Raw genomic sequence first — 12,970 nt, forward strand, 5'->3', positions numbered from 1 at the left:
TTTACTTCTCAACATCCTTACTTATGTTTTGTCTACAGATGACAGTATTTATACACTGTATGTTAATAGTTCATGACAATGTTAAGCACAGAAATGGAGAGCAGACATTTTTATAGAAACTTGACATTGCTGTGACATACAAATGCATGATGTGCACTAGGCTCCCTGAACAGGGCATAGACCAGCTTAGGTGCTTCTCAACTCAGTAATGAGTTGCATGTCACAAGTTGCACACTTGCCATGTGTACTAGGACCACGTTACATACAACCTGTGATATTTTAAGATTAGCTAGGAACCTATAACACAAGAAAATATATAAAACATGGAAAACATAGGCAAAACACTCTCTGACAGAAATCACAGCAGGATCCTCTATGACCCACCTCCCAGAGTAATGGAAATAAAAGCAAAAATAAAACAAATGGGACCTAATTAAACTTAAAAGCTTTTGCACAATGGAGGAAACTATAAGCAAGGTGAAAAGACAGCCTTCAGAATGGGAGAAAATAATAGCAAATGAAGCAACTGACAAAGAATTTAATCTCAAAATTATACAAGCAGCTCCTGAAGCTCAATTCCAGAAAAATAAATGACCCAATCAAAAAATGGGCCAAAGAACTAAACAGATATTTCTCCAAAGAAGACAGACCGATGGCTAACAAACACATGGAAAGATGCTCAACATCACTCATTACCAGAGAACTGCAAATCAAAACCACAGTGAGGTACCATCTCACACCAGTCAGAATGGCTTCTATCCAAAATCTACAAACAATAAATGCTGGAGAGGGTGTGGAGAAAAGGGAACCCTCTTCCACTGTTAGTGGGAATGCAAACTAGTACAGCCACTATGGAGAACAGTATGGAGATTCCTAAAAAAACTGGAAATAGAACTGCCATACGACCCAGCAATCCCACTGCTGGACATACACACCGAGAAAAGCAGAATTGAAAGAGACACGTGTACCCCAATGTTCACCACAGCACTGTTTACAATAGCTAGGAATGGAAGCAACCTAGATGTCCATCAGCAAATGAATGGATAAGAAAGCTGTGGTACATATACACAATGGAATATTACTCGGCCATTAAAAAGAATGCATTTCAATCAGTCCTAATGAGGTGGATGAAACTGGAGCCTATTATAGAGTGAAGTAGGTCAGAAAGAAAAACACCAATACAGTATACTAATGCATATATATGGAATTTAGAAAGATGGTAATGATGTCCCTATATGCGAGACTGCAAAAGAGACACAGATGTGAAAAACAGTCTTTTGGACTCTGTGGGAGACGGTGAGGGTGGGATGATTTGAGAGGGTACCATTGAAACGTGTATATTATCATATGTGAAGCGGACTGCCGGTTCAGGTTTGATGCCTGAGACAAGGTGCTCAGGGCTGGTGCACTGGGATGACCCTGAGGGATGAGATGGGGAGGAAGGTGGGAGGGGGGTTCTGGATGGGGAACACATGTGCGCCTGTGGCTGATTCATGTCAGTGTATGGCAAAAAATACTACAATACTGTAAAGTAATTAGTCTCCAATTAAAATGAAAAAAAAAAATCCCTTCTCCCATTCCCTGTCAACTTAGATCTTTAGACTGGTTTCTTTATAAAGCAGAAAAATTTAAATCCAAATTATCACCTATTAGTTGTGTTGCAGTTAATCTAACCCAGATTAGATAAAATAACAAGCGAGTTTGTTGCATAAAAACCTTTAAACACATGTCATATGTTCACACAGGTGTTTCATATGAGGAACCACTATTCCACCCATAACATTTTTAGTTATGGTTACTGAATGATGAAAAGCTGTAAGTGTAATATTAATTCCTACATACACAATTTTAGTGAACATATTAGTTTTTAAAATTCTTTTTTCCTCTTGTTGTTGTCTCACTATAGTTCATGAAATACAGTGTTACGTTTGTTAAACATAATGGTAACAAGACCAGGCATTTTGTTTTTGTTTATTGCCCCCCACCCAACCCATGTACTTTTTAACCTAACCTAACAGTCTCTAGCTTTTAGTGGGAGAACTGAGTCCATTCACATTTAGCAGAATGACTACATGAGACTTTATTCCTTCCACCTTAACTCTATGTTTATTATTATAACTTCACAATTTCATTTCCTTTTCTCTGTATTTGTTGATTTGGTCTAGTTTCCATTCATTCTATTTTTCCCCTCATTAACTAGGAATTTTGTCATTCTTTGCCTTGCTCTCATAATTAGACATGTAAATTTGTATAAAATAAATCAACTATTTGTTCCACCTAGGATATATACTGCCTAGCTACACATTAGTATCAAGATCTTGTTGCCACATCATAATTTTGCTATATACTATGCCATTTGCTATAACAAAACACTGCTGCTAAGTCGCTTCAGTCATGTCTGACTCTGTGCGACCCCAGAGACAGCAGCCCACCAGGCTCCCCCATCCCTGGGATTCTCTAGGCAAGAACACTGGAGTGGGTTGCCATTTCCTTCTCCAATGCATGAAAGTGAAAAGTGAAAGTGAAGTTGCTCAGTCGTGTCAACTCTTAACGACCCCATAGACTGCAGCCTACTAGGCTCCTCCGTCCATGGGATTTTCCAGGCAAGAGTACTGGAGTGGGGTGCCATTGCCTTCTCCGTAACAAAACACTAGCAAAACACCAAAATGGCAAAGACTCTAAATGAAAACATACCTCCAGGAGCTAAGGAACCAGGGCCAGGTCCTGTTACAGTGGCTGGTATCTGCCCTGGTGCTGCAACTCCAGCCTGCAGGGAAGCTTGCATCAGAGGAGGCGCACCATTGACATGCATTCCACTCTGACCAAGAGAAAAACCAGAGTATGTATATGCCTCTGTGGAGACTCAACATGCAAAGTCTTCAAATGGACAGCACCAAATATTCTACCAAATACCCTTTTCTTACAGCATGTCTAATGCAACATTAGATTTATAACACTTTGAATAGAAGTTGCAATACATACAATGAACCTGGTTACACAGAACATGACTGAGAGAGAACATATTCTAAAAGTAGAGATACACAAGTCTTGTCTGTGCAGTGAGGCCATTTTGTTGCTCAGTGGCTCAGCTGTGTCCAACTCTTTGTGACCCCATGGACTACAGCACACCAGGCTCCCCTGTCCTTCATCACTTCCCAGAGTGTGCTCAAACTCATGTCCATTGAGTCGGTGATACCATCCAACCCTCTCATCCTCTGTCATCCCCTTCTCCCGCCTTCAATCTTTCCCAGCATCAGGGTCTTTTCTAATGAGTCAGCTCTTCGCATCAGGTGGCTAAAGTATTAGAGCTTTAGAATCAGTCCTTCCAATGAATATTCAGGATTGATTTCCTTTAGGATTGACTGGTTTGATCTTCTTGTAGTCCAAGGGACTCTCAAGAGTCTTCTCCAATACCACAGTTGAAAAGCATCAATTCTTTGGCACTCAGCTTCCTTTAGGGTCCAACTCTCCCATCTATACATGACTACTGGAAAAACCATAGCTTTGACTAGATGGACCTTTGTTGGCAAAATAATATCTCTGCTTTTTAATATGCTGTCTAGGTTTGTCCTAACTTTTCTTCCAAGGCTATAGCACCTATTGTCGACTTCAAGACCAGGGCCTGGCAATAAGAGTTCTTTTGTTTTTTTTTAAAGTGCCTTGAAACGAAGAGGAAAGAATTTAGGATTTTTTCCTTTTAAAAACAGAACTGTTTGCAGTCTATATTTTTAAGGTGAAAAAAATTTTTTGACCATTCTTTTCTCATCACTTTCCTTAGATACAATTCTTATTCGAAGGAAATGTAAAAAACAAAACAATTTAATGCTACATTAAAGCTCCTGGAGGGAAAGGGAATGTTATGTTTTCATCTGTGTATTTCCAAGAGAACTGAGGAGTCCCTTGGAATAGGAAGAGCTCAATAAATACAGAATAAAACTAAAGTATACAAATATTTTAAAAATCACATGGTCTCAGAGAACACACACGAAACTCTAGAACAGAAAAAAGAAAACTGTATAGTGAGGTGGTTAAGAGAAAACAGGCTATGAGGACAGATAGAACCAGGTTCAGATCCTGGATTTGCCACTTAGATTGTTATTTTTGGAGCAGTTAACCTCTCTGGATCTTAATTTATTTCTGCATTTACTGAATCAGAGCACGGGTTGGTAAACTATGACCCATGGGGCCAAATTTGGCTCACTGCTTGGTTTAATAAAGTTTTACCAGAACACAATCATGCACATTTGTTTACGTATTCCCTGTGGTTCATTTCATACTCCAATGGCAGAGTTGGGTAATCAAGACAGATCCCATGGCCTGCAATGCTGCCCCCAAATTTACTATCTGGCCATTTAGAAGAGGTTTGCTGACCCTTACCATAAACCTTTGTATGAGTCATCCAAGTTGTTTACCTCTGCCAATCTAACAGGTGAAAAATGGTAGCTTATTGTATTTCATTCATATTTATCTTGTTTTGAAGTAGAACGGTTTTCACACATTTAATATATATCTGCATTTCTATCCTTATGAACAGTTCATGTCCATTGCATAGTTTTCTACTGGGTTACTGGCAGATTTCTTACTAATTTATTTGAGGTCTTTTTTGTTGTTGTTTATTGTGAAAAATTCCAGATATATGTTATACAGAGAATAAAATAACCATACATCTTAGGAAACATATTCAGTCAGTTCAGTTGCTCAGTCATGTCTGACTCTTTGTGACCCCATGGACTGCAGCATGCCAGGCTTCCCTGCCCATCACCAGCTCCCGGAGCTTGCTCAAACTCATGTCCATTGAATTGGTGATGCCATCCCACCATCTCATCCTCTGTCGTCCCCTTTTCCTCCCTTTAATCTTTCCCAGCATCAGGGTCTTTTCCAATGAGTCAGTTCTTCACATCAGGTGGTCAAAATGCTGGAGCCTTAGCTTCAGCATCAGTCCTTCCAATGGACATTCAGGAGTGATTTCCTTTAGGATTGACTGGTTTGATGTCCTTGCTGTCCAAGGGACTCTCAAGAGTCTTCTCCAACACCACAGTTCAAAAGCATCATTTCTTTGGCCCTCTGCTTTCCTTAGGGTCCAACTCTCACATCTATACATGACTACTGGAAAAGCCATAGCTTTGACTAGAAGGACCTTTGTTAGGAAACTAACATCTCTGCTTTTCAAAATGCTGTCTAGGTTTGTCACAGCTTTCCTTCCAAGGCGCAAGTGTCTTTTAATTTCATGGCTGCAGTCACCATCTGCAGTGATTGTGGAGCCCAAGAAAATAAAATCCGTCACTGTTTCCATTTCTTCCTCCATCTATTTGCCGTGAAGTGATGGGACCTGGATGCTATGATCTTAGTTTTTTGAACAATGAGTTTTAAGCCAGCTTTTTCACTCTCCTCTTTCACTTTCATCAAGAGGTTCTTTAGTCCCTCTTTGCTTTCTGCCTTAAGGGTGGTGTCATCTGCATATCTGAGGTTATTGATATTTCTCCCTGCAATCTTAATTCTAGCTTCTGCTTCATCCAGCCCAAGGAAACATATTATATATATATACACACACATATACATATATATACACATATACATATATGTGTATACATATATATACACATATACATATACAATTGAAATCTCCCATAGGTCTTCCCCGGTTGCATCCTGTATCTCCCTCTTAAGACAACCACGGAACAATTCTGATGGATGTTTTGAAATTTTATGTAAACAATTACATATTGAACATATTCTTTGCAACTCACTCAACATGCTTTTGGGATATGTACAGACACATACATCCCATATTTTGGAAATACATCCACATTTACTTATTTTCACTTCTGTATGGCATTACATTTTTGAGTTATCTGTGTTGATAGCATGTATCTTAGTTCACCTTAACTGCTACATGAAACTACATTCTGAAAGTTATTCATGGTGACACAATGTATTTTATTGAACTGTTATAGAGTATTTCATTAAATAAACACACTTTTTTCCATTCTTCCATTGTTATACATTTAGGATGTTTCCAATTTTCACTATTATAAAGTGGTGATAAACATTCTAGAACAGGACTACCTTAAGTAGTCAGCCTGCAGTGCATCGTGTGTGTGGCAAATACTTTTTTCCAATTTTTTGTTTGTCTCTGGTGTTTATTTCTTTTTCTCCATACAGGATTTTTCAGTTTTCAAATATATTGATTTTCATGGCTTCAAGGTTTTGTGTCACACTTAGAAAATTAGCTTCACTTTTTTCATCAGTAAGAATGGAGATGAGTGCCAACATCATACAATGCTCTAAGTATTAAATGAGATAATATCTATGGAAGAACAAAGTGCCAACCACAGTCCCATGCATGCATACACACAAAATTAGCTTATAAAAAAGGACACAAAGCAAGGATCTTTGTTTTATAAACTTGGCACCAAATATGTCTTCATTCAGATGTCATGTACTATGCAACCTTGTTAACTGTTTTTATGCTTGGATATGGAAATTATCATCTCTGGCTGTTGAACATTCTTCCTTAAATATACATTTCTAAAATGAAAATGACATTTTCAAGGCAAATTTTAAAAAATGTTAAGGGATAAAATCTTACCAAAGTCTGGGCCTGAGGTGTCTGAGGATTCTGCTGGTTCATTGACACACTGGATCCTGAGCCAGGTCCGGCACTGTGGACTGTCTGAGGGTTGCCTGCAATCAGCGTAGGGATATTTGTCTGGCGATGCAGAATTTTCTAAAAAGTGAGAAGACAAATCTATATGCTATCTGTTCCTTTCCTACTCATGGTTTACCTTAGCATTTCCATAAAAGAACCAGAAGCACTTACCAAGGCAATTTCTGGATCCACAATTCTCATGACTACCTGTGCTTGTAGCAAAGCATAAGCCAGTTGAGGGTTCTGAAGCAGCATGTTCCGTGCTTCTTGAGGACTATTCTGGACACAGAGCTATGAAGATAAACAGATTCATCATTAGGTTCAATACTTATTACTCAGAAATTGACAGTGATTTAGAGCTATTCTCATCTGAGAAATGTAATATGCAAGAGGCTTTTAAAGCTTATTACTGGGACTTTCCTGGGGGTCTCCTGGTTAAGAAGCCACCTGCCAATGCAGGAAACATTGGTTCCATCCCTGGTCCAGGAAGATTCTACATGCCGCAGGGCAACTAAGCCTATGTGCCACAACTCCTGAGCCCGCATGCTCTAAAGCCCATGCTCTGCAACATCAGAAGCTGGCACACTGCAACTAGAAGAGCCCCACTTGCAACTAGAACAAGCCCATGCAGCAATGAAGACCCAGCACAGCCATAGATAATTAATTACTTTTCTAAAAAGAAGCAATTATCAATTTTTACATAGCACAGAAAATCTTGGACATGGTAGGCCAGAATAGGAGAAGGTATTTCAAATACCATAATACCACCATTTAGGGAAAAAAGCCACATTTTAACATCTACATATGGTATCTATGGGCCACAAAAACCCAGCCAGATTGTGTAGCTGTGTCTGTGCACAAAAAATAGAAAACTCTTTGTATGAAATATATAATACACTGTGTACATGTGGAATATTGAAGGTGTAAGAAATGTTGGTCAACAGGCACATCTACTATTTGAGCTCAGGATATCATTTCCATTAACTTATCAATGACTCCTTGAAGAGTTGATATGACAAAATATGATTTAATCATAACCTAATCCCTCCTCCCACCTTCATCTGTTTCATCAGCTCAAACATCTGCTCTGGTGGAAGGCTGGCAACTGCTTTGCTAATGGACTCAGGGGCATCCTCAGGACTGATGGTCTCTCCATAAGGTGACTCAATGACAGGGGCACCAGTTCCAAGGCCTGATTGGGAAGAAGGTACAAAAATGTTGAGGAGGTAAAACAAAGAGCTAAATCATTTCATGTATCTACTTTCCAAGGCTGCTGTAAGAACTTGTTGATAACTTTAAATTTTCTGGAGCCTAGAAATAAGTGATTTGCAAATATTTTATTTCTGTGAAGTAAAGTCACAGAGTGTATTTTCTGTTCTCTGATGAAAGTTGAGACCAAGAGCATACAGGTGAACAGTGTTAACCTAAATTAGGGACTAGGCATATCCATTTCCTTTCACAAGTCGTTTCAGAAGCAAAAGGTTCAAACAGAAAAAGTTCTAATTTCAAAATGGAATTTTTGGATCTATTACCTTGTGAAAAAGCCATGAGAATGCCTTGGTATCCCCACCAGTTACAGATCTGGCAACATAATTACAGGAGTGGCAAACACTAATGACAGTTAACATGACTTATGGCTTGGTAAGCCTGAAATTCATCTTCAACTGGAAATTAACTTCTTGGAAATGGAAGGGCTTAAGCCAATTTTACCTTATTTCTCAAAGATACACACACACTTCCCTAATGCAGGCACTTTAGGTAGGTCAAGTAAAAAGGCTGATAACCATTTCAACAGATACTAAAACATATCATTAAGTGGGAAATCTTCATTGTTACATCTTTACTAACTCATGTTATATACAGCTTGGATGTATACTCACTCTTCAGCTCTTCTTTGTTCTTTTCGCTGGCAGCATTGTCCACTCGAAGTGCTCTCCCACTAAATTCACGGCCATTTAGGTTTCGCATGGCACTAAGTGCTGTCTCCTGGTCTTGGTATTCACAGAAGCCATAACCTTTTGGCTTTCCTGTCTCCCTATCATAAACCAACCTGGAGAGCAGAAGCAAGCGTTAGGTACAAATGTTACAAACACATAGGGTTCCTACTATCATTACTGTTGTTTTAGTCGCTAAGTTGTATCCAACTCTTTTGTGACCCCATGAACTGTAACCCACCAGGCTCCTCTGTCCATGGGATTTTCCAGACAAGAATACTGGAGTGAGTTGCTATTCTCTCCTCCAGGGGATCTTCCCAACCCAGAGATTGAACCCAAGTCTCCTGCATTGGCAGGTGGATTCTTTAGCACTGGGCTACCTGGGAAGCCCCTCCCACTACCACTGCGGTGTAATTTGGTCTAGGTAAGACAAATAAATAACCCCATTGCTCTGTCCCACTGAAACATTGTTTACACATCTTTTTAATTGAAAACAATGTATCTTAGTAAAAATGAAAGTGAGTCCTATGGTATGTGAATCTCAATGAAGCTGTTACAAACTAACAAAGAAGAAGAATGCATGTGAAAACTCACCAGTAAAAACCTTGCCATTATTACTAAGGGCCAAGTCTGTGGTGATTCTTAAGAAACTTCCACCAAGTAGTAAAAGAGGATCTCACCTGAAACTAACAACAGGTCCAACCTCAGAAAAGATGTCCTTTAACTGCTCTTCAGTAGCCTCATAAGGAATGTTCCCCACTAAAGAAGAAAATAGATAACATAACAAAAGTCTTATTTTTCTAACCTAGATCTTTAGTGACAAAGTATCTGAATATATCACTGACAATGTAACAATTGGTTCAAATACAATGATCCTTCAACCTCAGTTCCCTGGTAGCCCGTTAGATAAGACTTTAATTCTGGCTGCTGACTTCAATTACAAGAGAAAGAAACCACTGAGACTGGACACAAAAGAAGAAGGCACTCTTTAAGTATCAGTTCTCAGACTAGACTGACAAGTGTTAGATTTCCCTTAACTATGGTGAGAATAAATACTTAGGCATTGGTATTTATCTGAAGTTAAGTTTTATCATTAACTACTAAAAATGTCAATATTATAATTTTTAAAGCTGGCACATGTCTTCATTTTCACATATACATGCACTCAAAAGAGAATGACCATGAGTGTACTAGAGGATGTTTAAAAATTATTCTGTTGTAAAACAACTATAACAAAAAATATTGGGAACTATTTCCTCACGTTTCTTCCAAAAGATGCTTTAAAATCACCACGTGTACTTAAAAAGAAACCAACAAACTTATTTCGGCTGAAGATTACTCAGAATAGACTAGACCCTCTTTAAAATTTCTTCAACGTGGTTTTAATCGTTCGTTCATTCATTCATTCTTTCATTTACAATCCACCTTAAGACGCCAGGTAGCCACTACTACTAAACACGAACTAAAATGTAACCGGTAAAAAGCAGAGGATGAAAGCCCTTATGAGAGGGCGGGAAGTGAACACAGGCTCTAATACCCTCAGCACACAACCTGTATTCTAGTTAGAGGGTGAGAAGTACCACAGGACAGTTGCCATGATCCCTCGCTTCTGGCTAATAATTGAAGCTCATGAAAAGAGAAACGCATAGAAGCTAAACGGTAGTTTTTTACAACACTGTAGTTTTTGCTGAGAGACCTTGGGGGAAGGGATGCATCACTTTGATCACGAGTCTATCAGGCTGGGGGCCCCACAGGATAGGCAGGTCGAGCTGTAAGCCCGACCTATGGCTCCCATGGCGATTTCTGAGGCGCAGGGAGGGGATTCCCCGCCGCTCCCAGTCTTTTTCTGTCCCTCCCCGATGCTTGGTTCCTCAGAATTCCTCTCACCGAACACGGAACGTAGAGAACGGTCCACCGCAGGGTCTCTCACAGTCAAACCCGCCATCGCTCTTTCCCGGCGGCTTCCGGTGCGCCGAAGACTTCTGGACAGCACTCGAGCCCAGCGCGGAACACACTTCCCAATGGCCCGTGAGCCGGAAGCGCCTGAGCCGGAGGCGCTGGGGCCGGATGGACGCAGGGTCCGTCCCTCGGCGTCATTCCGTCACAATCGGCACGTATTACTTCCAGTGGAGCACTAGGGCCCCCGCCCTGTCCCCCTCTCCCCGTACCCCGCTTGAGAGTAACCCGGTTCTGAGCTAGAGCTCGGTTAATTTGAAGGCTTTTAGTATATAGAATTTCTTGTTATTCATTTTTTCCTTAGGCTAACGCAAGTAATTGCTGACCACAAAAATGATGGTGGCGGCGGCTTTACCATAGTAACGGGGAAGTCATTTGATAAACAACCCTGGCACTTTAACTTTAGTTCCTCCCTGTTAGGGAAGGGAAACGCGTGGCCCCGCCCCAGCGGCGTGAGTTTTATTCTTTTGCAAAAGCTGTGAACGTTCGGACTGAAAGAGTCGAGGCATCCTAGAGAATGAGGGTTGCTCAGTGTCAAGGCGTCAACATAGCTGAGGATATGGGGAAGTAAAAACAGAACAAATTTGCCTGCTTTCATGTAGCCTTTGGGCTCCCTGTGCTTGGTGGTGAGGGGGCGGGGCGACGGAGGATGTTGGCAGGCAGGGTATCAGAAAACATCGAAACTGGAAGTATCTTTGATCCCGGGTACACAGCAAGCAGCTAAGGTATGATTTTAACTCGGGTTGCTTTGGCTCCAGAGGATGAATGTTTATGTGATGTATCTACTACTTTCAAATATAACTCAGAATTTTAATGGCGTAACTTGAAATCATTTTTGGGAAAGAACTTAAGAGCATAGTGCCTGGTGATGGTGGATCAATGGCTCATAATAACGAACCACGAAGAACAGGTTGAGGCACCACGGCTTGTTCTGCCTTCAGCCATTTGTGGAGAATGGACTGTTGGTTCTGTCACTTCATCAACCACTCCTATTGGTTAAAAAAAGAAGAGATGTGTACAAGAGATATTTCCTAAGCTTTTTTTTTTTGGGGGGGGCGGTTCAGATACAGGCTAGATACCTATGACCCTACGTCTCATTGCTATTGTCCATGATTGTCTTTTCCCTTCATTGCTTCACTCCCAGAGAGGCACATTTGTTTTGCCTCCAGTTTGCAGCAAAATGAAGATAGAAGGTGTTGTCTGATGCTGTTATAGGTATAACATCTCAGAGAATCATGGAATGACATCCCCCTCTGAAAGGTAGCAACTTCTGGATATACATCTTTTCATGGAAAAGATTCAAAATAGCTCTTGTAGCATTATCTAAGTTAAGAAAATCGTCTAGGAGGCCTGCAGACATAAGGTAACTCGGGACCCTCAGAGAGCACCTGAATGTTGACACAGATCCTGGTCAGTATCTGGCTATGGGTACCAATTGCCTTGCTTTCCAGAAAGAAACATCATTCCTAGGTTTTGCACACTGGTTCTGCACCAGTGTTTATACTTTCTGAGAATGTTTGAGGGTTCAGCTCTGAGGCTACTCTACAGATAATTGTCTAATCCATTAAAGCTAGCTGTTCAGTCTTTCGGTTTTAGCATTTTCATTTTTTATTTCTTATCTAACTACTTTTCTTAATTCATGCTCAATGAATATATTTTCTGTATTCCTTTCCCAGAATCCTGTTGCTTCAAAGGAGGTTTGGGATTCTTCACCTGTCCAAAGGCTGCCTTATGAGATCTTTTGCTTGGTAGCAGACCAGGGAGTTGGGCACTCAGCTGAATTAGAAGATTTCATTTGTTCTTGGCAGTGGCATGCTGACCTCTTGTTGCTGATTGAGGACTGCTTCCAAACTAAGCATTGGGGAAAATTGATTAAAAGGAGGAAGTCTTTTGAGTTTTTTTCTATAGAAACCACCAGGCTTGTCTAAAACTTTTGTCAATTTGGGGTCTTGTTCTGTTTCAGAACCAGAAATCTGGGAGACCATTGCTTTGGCACATGGAATCCAGGGCCTAGCGAAATGAAGGTGGATATCACTGGATAGCACTTAAACTCCAACAGTATGCTGCTAGGTGAGCAGGGCTTGATTGAGCGTGTGGATAATGGTATCAGGTTGGCATAAACAGGGTGATGATTAAAAAGAGTTACTATTTGTGAAGGCCCATATGTTGGGTTGGCCTGAAAGTTTGAGTTTTTCCACAAGTTGTTACAGAAAAACCCAAACTTTTGGGCCAATTCAATAGATTACAGAGCTTCTTTACATAGATCTCACTTGATTCTCACAAAACCTGGGAGACAGTTTTAGTGTGCCGTCTTTTTTCTTATTGTGATAAAATATGCATAACAAAATTTATAATTTTAACCATTTTAAGTGTATAATTCAGTGGCATTAAGTGCAACCATCATCACTGTCCCATTTCCAGAACTTTCATA

The 12,970-nt window shown here is 40.3% G+C and overlaps 1 protein-coding gene across 1 annotated transcript in view; it reads right to left on the reverse strand.

Moving 5' to 3' along the window:
- CSTF2 (cleavage stimulation factor subunit 2) overlaps positions 1-10,551 on the reverse strand; it is a 28,732-nt gene extending 18,181 nt beyond the window's left edge. Inside the window, exons 1-7 of the mRNA XM_068962383.1 lie at positions 10,471-10,551; positions 9,264-9,342; positions 8,530-8,699; positions 7,705-7,841; positions 6,821-6,940; positions 6,590-6,727; positions 2,695-2,818 (exon numbers count right to left, since the gene is read on the reverse strand). Coding sequence (XP_068818484.1) covers positions 2,695-2,818; positions 6,590-6,727; positions 6,821-6,940; positions 7,705-7,841; positions 8,530-8,699; positions 9,264-9,342; positions 10,471-10,528 — 826 coding nt within the window. The 5' untranslated portion in view covers positions 10,529-10,551. The remainder of the gene's footprint in view (positions 1-2,694; positions 2,819-6,589; positions 6,728-6,820; positions 6,941-7,704; positions 7,842-8,529; positions 8,700-9,263; positions 9,343-10,470) is intronic.
- Positions 10,552-12,970: the final 2,419 nt, after the last annotated feature.

The sequence above is a fragment of the Capricornis sumatraensis genome, chromosome X (genome assembly GCF_032405125.1).
Source record: "Capricornis sumatraensis isolate serow.1 chromosome X, serow.2, whole genome shotgun sequence".
Taxonomy (NCBI): domain Eukaryota; kingdom Metazoa; phylum Chordata; class Mammalia; order Artiodactyla; family Bovidae; genus Capricornis; species Capricornis sumatraensis.